The sequence below is a fragment of the Danio aesculapii genome, chromosome 16, assembly GCF_903798145.1.
Source record: "Danio aesculapii chromosome 16, fDanAes4.1, whole genome shotgun sequence".
Lineage (NCBI taxonomy): Eukaryota > Metazoa > Chordata > Actinopteri > Cypriniformes > Danionidae > Danio > Danio aesculapii.
In genome coordinates, this window is record NC_079450.1 from 30,711,187 (window position 1) to 30,727,237 (window position 16,051).

Genomic DNA, 16,051 nt, shown 5'->3' on the forward strand with positions numbered 1-16,051 from the left:
GAGGGCCCCCAAATACCCTGAAGTATAAAGGATACCTATAAATTATGTATAACATTGTTTTCTGTCATATTTTGTATGGTGGGGGTCTAAAATTATTAATTTAAATGTAATTATTACATCTGCGAGTTCAATCTTGGAGCAATCCTGCAGTCAAATCAGTAAAGATTTAGCTTTAAAAAACGAAATGGTTCATTTATTATTATTTAGGGGTTTTCACTTTCATTGGGATAGAACAGTAGAGATTTTACAGACAGGAAAGTGTGGGGAGCAGAGATAGGGGAAGGATCGGCAATGGACCTCAAGCCGGGAATTGAACTCGGGTCACCATGAGCACCTTGGTTCTATGTTGTCGACGCACTAACCACTAGGCTATTGGCGCAGACATTTATTAGCTTTAGTTGTGAATTCATCTTAAGAAAACAAATCATTTCAAAAGTTCGACAAGGTGCTTTACATGTAATTATTATTTCGCATTAAGATAAAATGTAAAAAATGAAATCAAATGAAATAAGAAAAAAAAAACAGCAAAATATTTAAAACCAAAAAAAAAAAATACACCAAAAAATACAAAAAGTTACAAAAAATACAATAAAGTACAAAAAAAAAAGTTGCATTTTAAAACTTTTAGGCCCCATGGCAACATACACAGCATCTATTCTTACAGAGATCTTATAAAAAGACTACATAATACTACATTATTACAATGTCAGCCAGCATCCTTTCAGATATTTCAGCAAAAACAATAAACAGCTGTACCCATTAAAACATGAGAAACATAGTTCAGTTCTGTATCAATCAGGAAAGACAGTATTAGCTTATAGCACAGAAGTGTAAAATAATGTCTAGCTCTGCTTGAGCACCAAAGCATCGGTCATATGAAGGCATGTTAAATATATCCTTCCAGTGTACAATCATAGGTCAAGCTGAATTTCCCCTGATCACCATTTCACACCTTTTAACTGATCATGTCAGCCTCAGTCTCTGTATCCTCCTCAACATCTGAGTCACAGCTCTCTGTGACCGTCATGCTGTTGTGGTCCCCAATAATGACATGTTCCATGTTGGATTTCTCCACGTGAATGATGCTGCTGCCACTTATTGTGTCCTGCGGTGGGATCAGCTGATCATGGCTCAGAGGGTCTGCCGTTTCTTCCTCTGTTTTTAAAAAATAAATAAATAAATAAATAAAACTGCATTAACGTATGAAGTAGTGCACTTAGTGATCTTTTTTTGATATCTAAAATTATACTACATGACTAATCCATGTGGAAAAAATAATAAAAAGTACACCGAATAAATCTACAAATTGCAGAAACATGTTACATATGCAATTAATGCACAAATAATGAAAATATGTTGCTTAATTATCAATTAATTACCATTATTTAGCTTACATGTATAAAATACAATGTTTCCTCTTACCGCTGATTGCATCATTCTGAGGAAGCAGAGCATGCTGGTCACAGGCAATGCATTGGTTATTGTTGTTCCCAATAATGCAGTTGCTCAGGGAAGAGTTTTGTATGTTTATAATATAAGGTGTAAATTGCACTTTATCTGTAACGAGAAGACCAACAAAACACACACATCATTATTAGCAACCACAAAACACACTAAAGGATGTGGGAGAGCAAAACAATGTGCCTAGTTATTTTGAGCAGTGGGCTATAAGGTAAAGAACATGAAGTAAGTGTATTTATTAACCCTAAAGAGGAAGTGCTAAATGAACCCTGACACTTCCTAAAACAGGACCAAGAAAAAAAAAGTGCATTGCATATGATGCAATATATGCAAATATGTTTACCTGAGAGAGGAATTTCCTCTAAATGTTGATGACTCTCGTCATTAAAGCGTGCTGGATGACAACAAATGCATGAAGAAAAAAATGAGTAAACAAGTCAAACAGCAACAGAGATCTTTTGTCAAGGGAATACAGACTAACCGGGAAATCCGGTGACTTTTTCATACAATGCTGGGTCACAAATTCCGAGGCAACTGAGGAAAGAGTTGCACGCGTTTTGTCCTTTTTTAATAACAATCTGTATCAGTCTGGAGGCTTTCTGCATGTCCGTGGACTGAGATGTAATAACCTGTTCTTCATGTTTGGTGATTTTGTTGGATCGGCACAAACAGCAGGACATCTTCTGAACTAAAGGCCCAGTCATACACTTACTGAGGAAGCCCAAATATCGCTGTAAAAGCTTTTCTGTAGAAAAAGAAAATAAGGAACAGAGTTTAAAACAAAAGAAAATTAAGGCAACTGTTTAGATCAAATAAATTTGATGCATAATATATGTGCGTTTGATGCTCAAATGCTCTGACCATAATATGTTAGAAAAAAAGGGCATCACTTAGGATTAAAAATATATGAGCAATTCCATGCAAATGTCAACCTTGCAATAATAACCAAAATAGTGAAACCCTTTCTAGGTTTGTTGTGTAGGCTTGTATTTTACAGTACTGCGAAAATACTCTAAAGTGTCTCTGTCAATGTTTTCAAACTATTATATTTGATTTACCAAAGTCACACAAGTGCCAATTTCACATCTGTCACATCCATAACCAAGCTTTTTCCTCATAATTATATATAAAAAGGTCAAATGAAAAAAAAACAATCATGTTTGTTCTATAGAGAGCCGACTCTTATCCTTTTGATAAGCATTGTTTCTTTGGGGTTGTGCAGTTTAATTCACAGAATTTCTACAAGTGTGTTGTATGCTGCAACCTTGCATACTTTTTTGGTCACATCCATAATGCATGTTTTTTTTCCTTGTTTAAAATATATAAATGTTTACAGATTGATGTTTTTTTAATCCGATAACTCTGTGCTTAGTCGCTATTGAAAATATAAACCGATGTTTCAATATAATGTTAACATATACTTTCTCTGTGAATTTATATTTTGAGTTTTTACTGCAAATGTCACATCCATAACGCTGGAACAGATCATATTATGAATATGAAACATCTTGGCATTTTCTATCAGTCTAAAAAAATGCCAAAAGGTGGGCTTGGAAAAAAAACAGCAGATAAAATTTTTTGTAATTTAAAAAAATAAAGCTTCTTTATATGTTTTTGTAATATTTAAACTGCATCTTTGATTAAAAAAAATGCTTAAAATTAAATTAGGCTAAATGTTACATATTTTTAAATGTGCTCCATTGTGAATAATACACCTTTACTGTATTCTTTGTTAACAAACAGGACATAACGATGTGTTCCGCTTCCTTATTATCACAAACAAACAACAACAACAACAACAACAAAGAGTAACAAAAAGTGATTGGTCAAACAAGTGGTTTATCAGTTCAAAACTTACCAGGAGATAAAACAACCGTGCCGTCCATCTATTAACAATCATCAATAATGCCAACGATGCCAACACGTCAACTGAAAGCGTTTTTTTTTTTATGGCATATGAAAACGAAACACCCCTCAAATAAGTTACGTAGGCTTCACGCGCATGCGCGTTGAGAATGTAAATTCCAGAATGAATTTCCCCATGTTTATTGAGTCATTCTGGCTGACCGTTACCGCAACCTTTAATATGTGAATAATAACAACAACATATCAGAAAAAACGTTTTAAATATGTGCTTATCGTTACATTTATTGGCACTACATATTTTATATTTTAAAGCACGTCTTTTATCGAATGAAATGTGAGTTTATTATAATCTTTTAAATACAGACGAACGTTTGAACGAATTACATCTTATTTACTTACTATAACATCGCCTTTGCACGTTTGTAGCGCATCACTGATGAATCAAGCCCTCTCCAAGCGTCAGAGGCTCAAAGCTCGATCTCTATTGGCTCTGATGGCAGTTGCTTTAGGGAATGGGAGGATCCGCTGCACTTGATGAGATGAGGAGCATCTCAGAGCCGGTAAAATGGGAGCAGAGCTTGAAAATATAAGTGTATGAGATGTACAGTCCACAGTTGTCTGGAGGCACGTATAAACTGTGGCAAGCATGAAGATTTGGAGCACGGAACACATATTCAGGTAGGCAAACCCGCGTTTAGGATGAGTTCAGCGCGCGCGTGCACAGATTCCAGCATCCTCTGTCATTGCATCCCGTTTCATTTAAGCTCTTGCAACGAGAAACAGTCACCTGATTTATTTAGAATTTTTTTATATGCTTAACTATTACGTTATATATGCTTGTAGATGACTCATTTTTCAACAATAGGGGTGTACAGCATTTATTTGGGCCTAGCCGGTTGCCTTTCTGTCACGTCTCTGCGCAGTGCACGACTGCTACTCATCATCACGCCTTTTAAAGAGATAGTTCAACACCTAACCCTCAAAAAAACTCACCATGTACTAATCCTCAAGTGGATTTGAAGAATTTTGAATCAGTTAGCTTTCACACACATAGTACTCGTAAAAACAAACACTATAGCAAACATTGGCTACCAGTTCTCAATAATCATGATGATATCTTCTTTTGTGTTCAACAGAAGAAAGAAATCTAAACAGGTTTGTGACCAAAGGGTGAGTAAGGATGACAGAATATCTGTCTGAAACAAGTGGAACACACTCAATTGTGTAATCTAGGTTTTAACACAAAGTTGTGTAAAATTATTCAGTATTTTTTCCTTTTGAGAGTGATTAATTTAAAAACTGATGACAATATGAGGTAGGGCTGGGCCAACAAACGATATTATATCGTATCACGATAAAATTTATCTCAATAACAATGATAAGCTCTGGACTTTTTTACTCTATATTGATCTACAAGACGAAAATGTTATGCCATTTGATGTACCCTCTGGAGGCATTAACATCTTATATCGAAATATATATTGCTGTCGTTCAATATGGAAAATACTAATCGAGATTGCATTTTTGCCATATCGCCCAGCCCTAATATGATATTAAAAACAGCATTGTTTGCAGGTCTCTCAGCCTGATAAGAGTGTTTTTTGACTGACATGAACTAAATCAGCAGACATGAACACTGTAAACAAGCTAAGATCAATTTAAATCAGTTAAAACATCAAATCAACAACTCAGTGTTTTTTAATCAGCAGCATTGATTACAACACCCAAACAGCATTGTGCAAATCCAATATAGTTCATAGTTTCCATTTTCTTTTTTTAAATCTTCAATCAAAAATTATTCATTATAAGGAAATAATTATTTTAGGAAATGTGATTTTTTTTTCTGAAAGTAGCTGCACTGCAGTTATTTGACAATTACATTTGTTATTAGATACTATGTAAGCTGTTTGATGAAACACAACTGGTTTGCTGGTCTCTCTAACTAAACCAGCTGACAAAATTGCCTTAAACTAAGAAACTATTCCAAAAAACTATCAATCTAGTGTCAATATTTTAAACTGAATTTGTCACAATCCTAAAACAGAGACAACTGCATTTTCAGTATTTCTCATTTCTTACTTAAAAACAATAATTAAAATTAATAAATCAAACAAACCTTTATTTTAAGGACCCAGTCTCTCCTGTAACAGATGTGATGCTCGCTGTTGATAATAAGATCACATGGGCAAAGTTCTTCCTGCTTATAATGAATTTAGATTTCCCTCGATTGTGGTTTGCGTATGAGGTCATTGACCGTATATCGAGATCATTGTCAGTATATGGATGTTCCTCATGAGCTACTGTAAGCTGTTGTCATCAGCTTCTGCCTATATTTACACAGCTACCCCTGGGAGACTGTGATCAAAGCGGCTATGAGGAAGTATCCCAATCCAATGAACCCAAGTGTCGTTGGCGTGGATGTGCTTGATAGGAACCTGGACACACATGGACGTCTGCACAGCCATCGGCTCCTCAGCACAGAGTGGGGTCTTCCAGGGGTCGTCAAAGCGGTTAGATGATAAGCTTTAATAAATGTATTGCTTTCATGTCTATAAAATGTGGTATTAAAGGTAAATGTTTTACCAATAATGTGCATCATACACTGAAAAAAATGATTTAAAGATGATTTCTTGGATTTATTCAATTTGTTTAAGTTATGTGGTTGTAAACAATTTATTTGGGCTGAATTTAAACAAATTAAGTTTACTCAATTTAGTTTGTTTGTTTAAATTTAGCCCTTATTAATTGTTTGCAACAATTTCGCAGACATAATTCTTTTCAGTGTAATATCCCAGCAGACACACAACATCATAAGATGTTAAAATTAGGTTAGATTTAGGTCCCCAGCGTCTAAGGACAATGTTAATCTGACATCTAATAACAACATGAAATGACGTTGATATTTGGTTGATTTTAGGTTGTGTCGGAGAGTGATCAAAAAACCAACCATCATATTGACGTCAAATACTGACATTTATTTGTCAGGTATGGCAACCAAATCCACCATCTGATAGACTTCATAGTGGTAACTACACAACATCAAGCTGTAACATCATTAGACATTGATATTTTTTTGTTTTTAGGTTGCGTTGGAAGGTAACCAAAAAGCAACATCTGTCCGACGTTGGACATTGACGTAGGCCTGACGTTGGGTTCTGACATCAACCCGATTTTCATTTCCAAACAAAATGCAACGTCTAAAACTGAACTACACTGTTCCAATTTACTATGACCTTTTATGTGAAGCTGCTTTGACACAATCTACATTGTTTAAGCGCTATACAAGTAAAGGTGAATTGAATTGAATTGAACGTCCTGTTGACGTCCTGTGCCTGCTGGGATATATAAACTCACTATTCTCACTTTGCTAGTACAAGATTAAACTCCCATTTTTCCGAACTGCCTTAATTCTGTATGGCACATTAATCTGGTACTAAGTGGCCTAAAGTGTGCCAACAAAATTTCCGCACTTCATTACACAGTGATACAGGACAGGAGGGATCCATGCTTTCAAGTTCTTTAGTCAAATAATCTAAATGTTACAGCTGAGGCTGATCAGACCAGATTTATCCTATTTCCTATTGTTCATTTTTGGTCCTAAATGCACTGACTTGCTGCTCTGTGATTGGCTGATTAGATATTTACATTATTACCACTGGTTGTGTAACTAATGAAGTGTATAAAGTGTATATTAAAACTAAACCTAATAAATAAAGTTAGTTTTAGCAATATTAGCATGCATTGTTCACAACATTGTTTAATAAAATTTTGTTTTATGGCATCCTTTTATAGTTTACCAAAACATAATTATATAAATAAATCAACAACATATACGTTAGGGCTGCACAATATATCGTTTAAGCATCGATATCGCAATGTGATCATTCGCAATAGTCACATCGCTAGTATATGCAATGTTGAGTCTGGATTATAATTTATCATTTCGCAAGTGTTTTTTGATGCCTGTGACTGTATGAAGATTTTAAAAGCAGTCAGGCATAAGAAAGTGTACTGTTTGCAACTTTGAAAAATGAACTGATTAATTTGTTTCTCTATCTCTCTAAACAAAACTCCTACTTAAGCACTAAAAGCACAAATAAGTTGTTTTAAATAAATAGCACTTCTCGTATGTATTGTCTCTTGTTGTTGAATCGCTGAATACCTTCTCAATTGTAAGTCGCTTTGGACAAAAGCATCTGCTAAATGACTAAATGTAAATGTGATGTAATTGAATTAAACTGTTTATAAAACGAAGACTATGCAGTATTATTTTACATTTAATTATTCAATTACTGTATACCTGAATATATTTAAACTCTTTGGAAAACAATAAAACGCTGTTTATTTAATTTTCATATTTTTCTTTATTGAATTTGTGCTTGTTCATTATATTTTATACACCCCCCCCTAACAAATCTTCCCAATCAATCTAAAATGATAAACTCTTTACAAACATTTATTTAACACATCTAGTGAAATTGTATATATATATTGCAATATATATCGCAGAATAAAAAAATATTGCAATGTGTAATTTTTCCAATATTGTGCAGTCCTAATGTACGTATACTCTACAGTAAGGGTTAGGATTAGTTTGATTTAGACTTAATAATTTAGCAAAATCTACTGTTGTTACTACAGTAAGTACAAATAACATTAAACAAAAAACACTGTAAAATAAAGCGAAGGCCTCATTTCTATTTTCTTATATATAATTTAAAAGTACTTCTACATTTTATTTTAAGATACACTCTCAGAAATAAAGGTACTCAAGCTGTCACTGTGGTGGTACCTTTTTAAAAGGTACGCATTTGTACTTAAAGGGTCCATACTCGTACCTCAAAAGTATATATTAGTACCTAAACATTTTAAGAGGAACATATTTGTACTTTTTAGGTGCTAATATGTACCCCTGAGGTATTAATATGGACCTTTTAGGAACAAATTTGTACCTTTTGAAAAGGTACCACCCCAGTGACAGCTCGTGTACCTTTATTTCTGAGAGTATACAATTCTCACTATTAACATTTTTATAACAACATTATTAACACTAACTATTAACTAAGACATTTAGCTCAATAAACTACTATTTTGCTGCTTATTAATAGATGGGTTTAGGTATTGGGTAGGAGTAGGGATGTAGAATAAGATCATATTTTATAACTATTATTAAACAGTTAATAACATAATCATAATAATAACAATAATAGCATAATCGACATGTAATAATCCTGTAGTTAGTAGTGGGAATTGGTACATGAAATAAAGTGTTTCCAAATTTTCATTCTAAACATTCTAATGGTGTTAAAAGTCTTATTTGTTGACTTTCATCTACCTGGTTCTTAAAAAAGCGTTCTGGTCATGCACCACTTACAAGCAATATAAGAATAACAAGATCTTGAATCTTTTCTTTTCTTTTCATAGATTTTAGGGACAAGCCGAACCGTCACGTATGTAAAAGAACATTCTATTGTGGACCCCGAAGAAAAAAAAATGGAGCTTTGCTCAACAAACGTGAGTGTTTGCTTAGCTATTGACAACTGCTTGTTATTGAAAAACAAATCTATATTGTTTAATTACCAGAAAGTACTTCATTTTAAACTGTACTAAATACATTTCTTTCCCCTTCAGATAACATTAACCAATTTAATATCTGTTGATGAAAGGCTTGTCTACAGACCTCATCCAGACAATCCAGAAGTGTAAGTAAATGATCATTTCATTACATTTATACAAATGCACATCGAGTATAGTGGCTTAAACTGGCACCAAGCCTAAGGCAAATTGATATGTCACTCTTCATTCAAACATATATAGATTATTTAAAGCATTTTGCATAGTTGTGATTGGAGATTGTATAACTTTAGTATTTAAGTATCTTTTCCCCTGTCTAATATATTATGTTTTGATGGTTTAATTAAAATTGTCCTATCAATAAAGGCAAATTTGCTCATTACTTTTGGCCACTACTGTAAAGCCAACATATAATATATTAATAAGTTCAATACCACATTGAAGTGATGTTTGTTGTATTGTTTCAGCACTGTATTAACCCAGGAAGCAATCATCACGGTGAAGGGAGTCAGTCTGAGCAGCTACCTTGAAGGACTGATGGCTCTAACCATGTCAGCCAATGCAAGAAAGGTAGACCGCTGTTTTACTGGCAATTTTGTTTTCCAGTAAGATTGTAAAATTGACAAGAGTACTGTAAATCATTAACCACAATTAAGCTAAAAAACTTGACCAAATGTTTATTTCTTGTAGCACTGTTTACTGTAATAATATCAGGCACTGAAATAAAACCTGAGTCAATTCTTTTAATTTAAGGGTTCCCACGGGCCTTGGAATTTCATAGACTTTTAAAAGAATTATTCCACACACTGAAAGACAAGACGTCTCTTTTAATATATTTTTGTCCAAGTCATGAAATATCAGTTGTTTTTCATTTGTGGTTTTAGATATTACTTTTCATTTATCAAAATATAATTATTCTATACCATAACTTTGGTTATGGTTAGGCTATTTTTTTTTCAGATGCATTGTATTGCCACCTTTCATGCTCATCAACTGGCATTTACTGAATGCCGATAGGAATGTTATCACTCAATTGAAATGGTGTTATCAGTGGTTATCAGTTGTTAGAAATGGGTCAGTAGGGGCTTTATGCGCATCTATCCACATGGTTGCGACCAGAATTTAACGAAAATTATTTATTAAATTTCCCATTAATTGTATTTTATTAACGTCTACCCCTACCCTAAACCCAACCGTCACAGTAATGTTAAAACAGATCTGGATCTGGAGTCTTAGTACTCTATTAGTATAGCTGATTAACCATGTGAATGCATGATAACAGCGTACTGAACCTACCAGTAAGCACAGAAGGCCCCTACTGGCCCATATCTATCAGCTGATAACCACTGATAACGCCCATTCAATCGCGTAATAACATTTGAAGAGGGTGTCACCAGACTGTACCTGTTAATTAAGGCTAACAGGTCAGGATAATATACATTTTAGTAGCTTTGGCTTCAGAATGACCACTTCAAAGGATGAGTGTTAAAAAAACATTACAGAAAAATTAAATATAAAGTTTGCAAGACTACAGTTGTTCTCATAGTGGCTAATAAAGTCTTGCAAATTAATAATAAAGCTAAAATAATTTTAATATTATGCGAAACACAACAGTGGCCTGTTTATTATCAGTCATGAAAATTCAGCTTTTTAGTCTGTGTAAGTGAGGGAAAACTCAGGAAATGTAATATTTGGCTTGAACCCTGGAATTTGTGGAAAAATGATTGACACCCAACCCAGCAAGCATTTTTTGTTTATAATAGATGTCGAATAGATGTCTAATACAGTGTTTCCCAACCCTATTCCTGGAGGCACACCAACAGTACACATTTTCAACCTCTCCCTAATTAAACACACCTGAATCAACTTATCATAACATCAGAAGAGACTCCAACACATGAAGTTAATGGGTCAGAAAAGGGAGACATCCAAAATATGTACTGTTAGTGTCCCTCCAGGAACAGGGTTGGGAAACACTGGTCTAATAGACATCTAAACATAGTTGTCTTGGTTAAAACGAGGCTAAATTTGGGCTGTCAGTGAAAATCTAATAGACGTCTAAGAAAAGGCCAAAATTAGACTAGTCATCAAATAAACAAATGAATGACTGCACATGTAAAGTCTGTCTAATCTGTCTATTTAATGACTAGTATAGTTTTGGGCTATTCCTAAATGTCTATTAGATTTTCACTGAAAACCCAAATTTAGCCTTGTTTTAGCCAAGCTGTCTACGTTTAGATGTCTATTAGACGTCTCTTAAACACAGAATTGTTTGCTGGGAGTCACTTAGGCTCAAATATCATATCTCAAATCTCTTGAAAAATTGTTGCTACCAATCAATAACACAATTAGTATTCATTAGTATTAGTGAAGGAATTCCCAGCAAGCCTTTTATATGTGTGTTTGTTTAAAAGACATCTAATGAACATCCAAACACAGGCGTCTTTGCTAAAACAAGGCTGAAATCGAATAGATGTCTACCAACAGTCCATATATAGACCAGTCATCAAACAGACAGGAACTAATGAATGCACATGTGTGGTCTGTTTGATGACTAGTCTATTGTTAGATGTCTATTACGTCTGTTTCACACATAATCCATCTGCAGAGCGTTATGCAGTACGTATGCATGCTGTTCTTCTGTATGATGACACTCCACAGCAGTGCAGAAACAGGATTTGGACATCTACTAGACGTCTTTTAATCATAAAATACATTGCTGGGTTCTCACTGCATGGTGTGGTTGTTCATATTGTAAATCTGACCAAATATTTCCAGAATATCCCTCTAGACGTCATGCTGTGTCATGTGCTCACTTCATACACTACAAATTCTTGATGAAAGCTGGCTACTTTCACCTTAAATGGGAACTCAGTAGTTCCTGTTTTCCTGATGACACAATCGGAGAAGGACCATAAAAAAGCAACAGATATGACATGGTTTTGCCCTTATCTAGCAAACCTGGATCTTTTGCTGTTTGTTGTAGATGTGAGGTAGTTTTAGTTTATATTTTCATGAATAATTGTACGTCTCTATATATGAGGATGTAGGAAGTGTTATACTGTAAGCATCACACAACCCTCTGAATAAAAGATGAACTTTGTTTGTCACAGGGATGGGATGCCATTGAATGGATCATTCAGAACTCTGAAAGGGAGAAATGTCCTTTTGTGTGACCTGTATTGAACAGGTAAGACTTCATCTAGCATCTGTTTTTGGAGGCCACAAACCAGTGGTTGACTTTGTCATATGGATTAGAACTATATGTTTCTTAATAAATTGTAGCATATAGCAAAGCATAAATCAAATAGAAATATAGAGATATACACTACATACATACATATGTATTTATGTATGTATATATATATGTATGTATGTATGTATGTATGTATGTATATATGTATGTATGTATGTATGTATATATGTATGTATGTATATATGTATGTATATATGTATGTATACAGTATATGTATGTATGTATGTATGTATGTATGTATGTATGTATGTATATATGTATGTATATATGTATGTATACAGTATATGTATGTATGTATGTATATATGTATGTATATATGTATGTATACAGTATATGTATGTATGTATGTATGTATATATGTATGTATGTATGTATGTATACAGTATATGTATGTATGTATGTATGTATATATGTATGTATGTATGTATGTATGTATGTATGTATGTATGTATGTATGTATGTATGTATGTATGTATGTATGTATGCATGTATTTATTTATTTATTTATGTATTTATGTATTTATTGTTTGTATTTATTGTTTAAGGGTTTCCACAGGCTCTTAAAATGTCTTAAATTTCAAAAGTAAAATTTCAGGCCTCAAAAAGTCTTAAAGTTAGTGAAATGTTTTGTTGTAGGTCTTAAATAGCTTTAAATGGTTCTTAATTTTTCTATGTTCTAGTAAATCGGTATTCCATCTGCCCAATCACAACAATCCATCTCAGTTAAACTTTTATTTATTAACTGAATTTACCAATATGGTTTCATTTTCTCCTTTACAAAACAATTTGTTTTAATCTTTTTTGTTTTTTTATTTTTTTATAACAACCCTGATTGTTGACCTAATGTTGTGCATACATTTAGTTTATTATAGTTTTTTGTTTGTTTTTTGTCAAGAAAGAAAAGTTATGTTGGAGGAAAGTATATGTATACAATTAGGGTTTGCTTGTTTTGAGACATTATTTAAAATATATGGCTCGGAAATAACTTTTTTGTTTTGCTTTGATGGGACAAGAATAAATCTTTTCCACTGGCCCAATCTGGCCATTTGAAAAATCCTTAGCATTTAGCCCTGTACAGTTTAAGTCTGAAATTTCTTTCATAATGGTCTTAAAATGTCTTAAATTTGACTTGTTGAAACCTACAGAAATCTTGTTTTTATGATAAAAGTTAATGCAACTCTTATCTCACGGAATTCAGTGATAATTATAGCAGTTGTGAAGATAATATTATTTAGACAATTCTGATTTTTTTTAAATTCCGACTTTAATCTTCTTAATTCTGACTTTATTCTTCTTAAAGGTGCTGTATGTAAGTTTTTGACTCTTCTAAATCATAAAAACACCAGAATATGTTTGCAGATATTTAAGAAACATGCCAAGGGAACATTCTTGTTTATCTGAAAAACAATGCGCAAGTCGGATATTCTGCTTTGAAAATGTGTGTTACGTGCCAGAACGGCTGTCTTTGTTTTGGTTCTTTTAATTTGGCTGTTTGCACCAGACACAGCACAACAGAAATTTAAATACAGCCATTCAGAAGCACAGAATACGCACTCACTCACGAAATGCTAAGGTTTATAGTGTAATTAATACATAATAAATCTCTTTAACATTATTAAATGTACATGCTGAATCACTGATATGTGTTGGCTTGCACTGAGTCACAGATCCAAAGTTCAATTTCAAACAGTTTACTTTATTTTCAAGATCTGAGGTGAACTATATGCTGCTGCTTTCAGTGTATGGCAATAAATGTCATGTAAAATGACATTCAACTCACATTATTAGCATTTAACACTGAATAAAGCACATGAGGGTTACCTCAGGGGATCATTGTCAGTTTTCTGCTGTTCAGCTGTGAGAAATAGAAGCTGTTTCTAATATATAAATTCGAAGTGTTGGTTACAACAAAAAAAGAGTATTCCTTCTATCCCGTGTCATTGCTTTTCATATAGAACATGATTTAAATCAGCCTTTAGGCTCGATAGTCAAACTCGCTCCTATTGGTCATCAATCTGGCAACCTGTGCTTGCGTTTGTTTTGATCCAGGAATGCAGTACCTAGTTCAACCACTGGGTGTCAAACTTACAAACCGCACCTTTAATTCGGACTTTATTCTTTTAAATTCTGATTTATTCTTTTCAACTCTGACTTTTCTGACAATTCTGACTTTTTCCTGGTAATTCTGACTTTGTATATCTCTGATTTGCAACTTTATTTATTTTAACTCAACTTTATTTCTTACAATTCTATACAATTCTATTTTCTAAAAATTATTTTTGAAAATTCTGACTTTATTTCTGGCAATTATGGCTTCATTTCTCAACTTTGTCACAATTCTGACTTGATTTCTTACTATTCCGAATTTATTTTTTAAAACAATTCTGACTGTTTCTGAAAATACAGTATCTCTCATTTGCAACTTTATTTCAACTTGACTATATTTTAGACAATTCTGACTTCATATACGTTATCTCAAAATGTATTTCTCACAAATTAACTTTCAGACAATTCTGACTTAAATTGCTTGCTTTTTTCAGTGTTGTAAAATATTTCTGGCTATCATTTTTATAATATACATATACTATTATATGTATTACCTTCCTTTAAATGTCTGTTTTGTTTGTGCTTTCAAAGCCCATAAATGAGGAACTCATGATCCGCAGCAGCTCTGGAAGCACATCTGACTTCACCCAACTCTCTTTCTGTTGATGTTTACCTTTGAAGGTAGTCCAGTTGTTTCTGCATGCCATTGGGTTCAAGACCTCATGAAGTTGCACTATTACAGACAAAACCATAAAGAGTTTTGAATGTCGCTACAAAATGTAAAATGCAAATGCACTGCTCTGACTACCTCTTATTTTAGTTCTTTTAATGTCATAACAGAGGTCCTGGTACCAGTTGGATGTTTATTTGTAATCGAGTGATTTTAAATTCAAAACATGAAAAAATGAACAATTGTAATTATTTGATTATGTCATGAAAGGGAAAATGATTTCATCTTTGTTGTTTATTAATTTCAAGCCTGCATGGGTAGTCTTAACGTGTATTTAAGATGAAGTCTAATTAAAATGTGTAGAATAGGTCAAAAAGTAGAGTTTATTTTGAAGGAAAGTGCTATATTTAAAAGTGGCTCGTTATGCTGCTTTATAATTGACACGTTTAATAAGATTTCAGCTCGTTTGTGAGTCGTTTAGTTTGTTTAGTAGAGAGATATGGGCTAATGCTTATTTATGGTTTAGGCTAAAAATGTAGTTTATTAATTTATTTTATTAATGTTTGCTTTATTTTTGTGAGGAAAGTTACAAAGCTTATGTTAAATTATCAATTGTATTTTATTTTCAGTTTAATGTATCAAATTCACATTTGTTTTACGTTTGTAAATTGTATGATATTGAAAAAATTGTAGTTAAAAGCTTTCTAGCAAACAGCTTTTAAGATCTTATGGAGCCCCCTATTGGCAAGACGATTTATATATAGATATATACACACACTACAAGTGAAACATTTGCGGTCAGTAGGATTTTAAAATGTTTTAAAATAAGCTCACCAAGGCTGCATTTTTTCATCAAAAACACAGAACAAATTGTAAAAATATATAAAATATCTAAAATAACTGGTCAATAGTAGTTTATCATTTAATTTAATCATTTATTCCAGTGATTTTTAAAGATGAATTTTCAGCTTCATTACCTTCATTACTCCAGTCTTCAGAGTCACATGATCCTTCACTCTAATATTAATTATTATTATTGTTATTATTTTTAATAATGGTAACAGTAATAAAAGCAATAATAACTGGATTAATAATTTCATTTAAAACTACATGCAGTTATTGTTTTAATATTCAACAATTGTTTTACATTTAATATAAAATTACATTTAATATTTTAC

General features: G+C 32.9%; 2 protein-coding genes across 2 annotated transcripts; one reads left to right on the forward strand and one right to left on the reverse strand.

The window, feature by feature from the left end:
• Positions 1 to 617: 617 nt before the first annotated feature.
• Positions 618 to 3,429, reverse strand: si:dkey-29h14.10 (uncharacterized). Its single transcript, XM_056475757.1, has 5 exons — positions 3,320 to 3,429; positions 1,943 to 2,206; positions 1,805 to 1,855; positions 1,423 to 1,557; positions 618 to 1,155 (listed from the first exon to the last, which is right to left on the reverse strand). The coding sequence occupies exons 1-5, from the start codon at positions 3,345 to 3,347 to the stop codon at positions 956 to 958; spliced, it is 678 nt and encodes a 225-aa protein (XP_056331732.1). The 5' UTR covers positions 3,348 to 3,429; the 3' UTR covers positions 618 to 955.
• A 384-nt stretch (positions 3,430 to 3,813) lies between these two features.
• Positions 3,814 to 15,464, forward strand: prelid3a (PRELI domain containing 3A). The gene is made up of 7 exons (XM_056475600.1): positions 3,814 to 4,005; positions 5,669 to 5,837; positions 8,752 to 8,841; positions 8,959 to 9,029; positions 9,369 to 9,471; positions 12,015 to 12,091; positions 14,795 to 15,464. The coding sequence occupies exons 1-6, from the start codon at positions 3,974 to 3,976 to the stop codon at positions 12,075 to 12,077; spliced, it is 528 nt and encodes a 175-aa protein (XP_056331575.1). The 5' UTR covers positions 3,814 to 3,973; the 3' UTR covers positions 12,078 to 12,091; positions 14,795 to 15,464.
• Positions 15,465 to 16,051: the final 587 nt, after the last annotated feature.

What these genes read in the sequence shown, in the direction of transcription:
- prelid3a (XM_056475600.1), top strand. Translation starts at nt 3,974, where the DNA reads ATGAAGATTTGGAGCACGGAACACATATTCAG. An exon ending in TTCCAGGGGTCGTCAAAGCG is followed by an intron (nt 5,838 to 8,751) that starts GTTAGATGATAA and finishes TTCTTTTCATAG; the next exon opens with ATTTTAGGGACAAGCCGAAC. An exon ending in TGGAGCTTTGCTCAACAAAC is followed by an intron (nt 8,842 to 8,958) that starts GTGAGTGTTTGC and finishes TTTCCCCTTCAG; the next exon opens with ATAACATTAACCAATTTAAT.
- si:dkey-29h14.10 (XM_056475757.1), bottom strand. Translation starts at nt 3,347, where the DNA reads ATGGACGGCACGGTTGTTTTATCTCCTG. An exon ending in CACGGTTGTTTTATCTCCTG is followed by an intron (nt 2,207 to 3,319) that starts GTAAGTTTTGAA and finishes CTTTTTCTACAG; the next exon opens with AAAAGCTTTTACAGCGATAT. An exon ending in AAAAGTCACCGGATTTCCCG is followed by an intron (nt 1,856 to 1,942) that starts GTTAGTCTGTAT and finishes GTTGTCATCCAG; the next exon opens with CACGCTTTAATGACGAGAGT.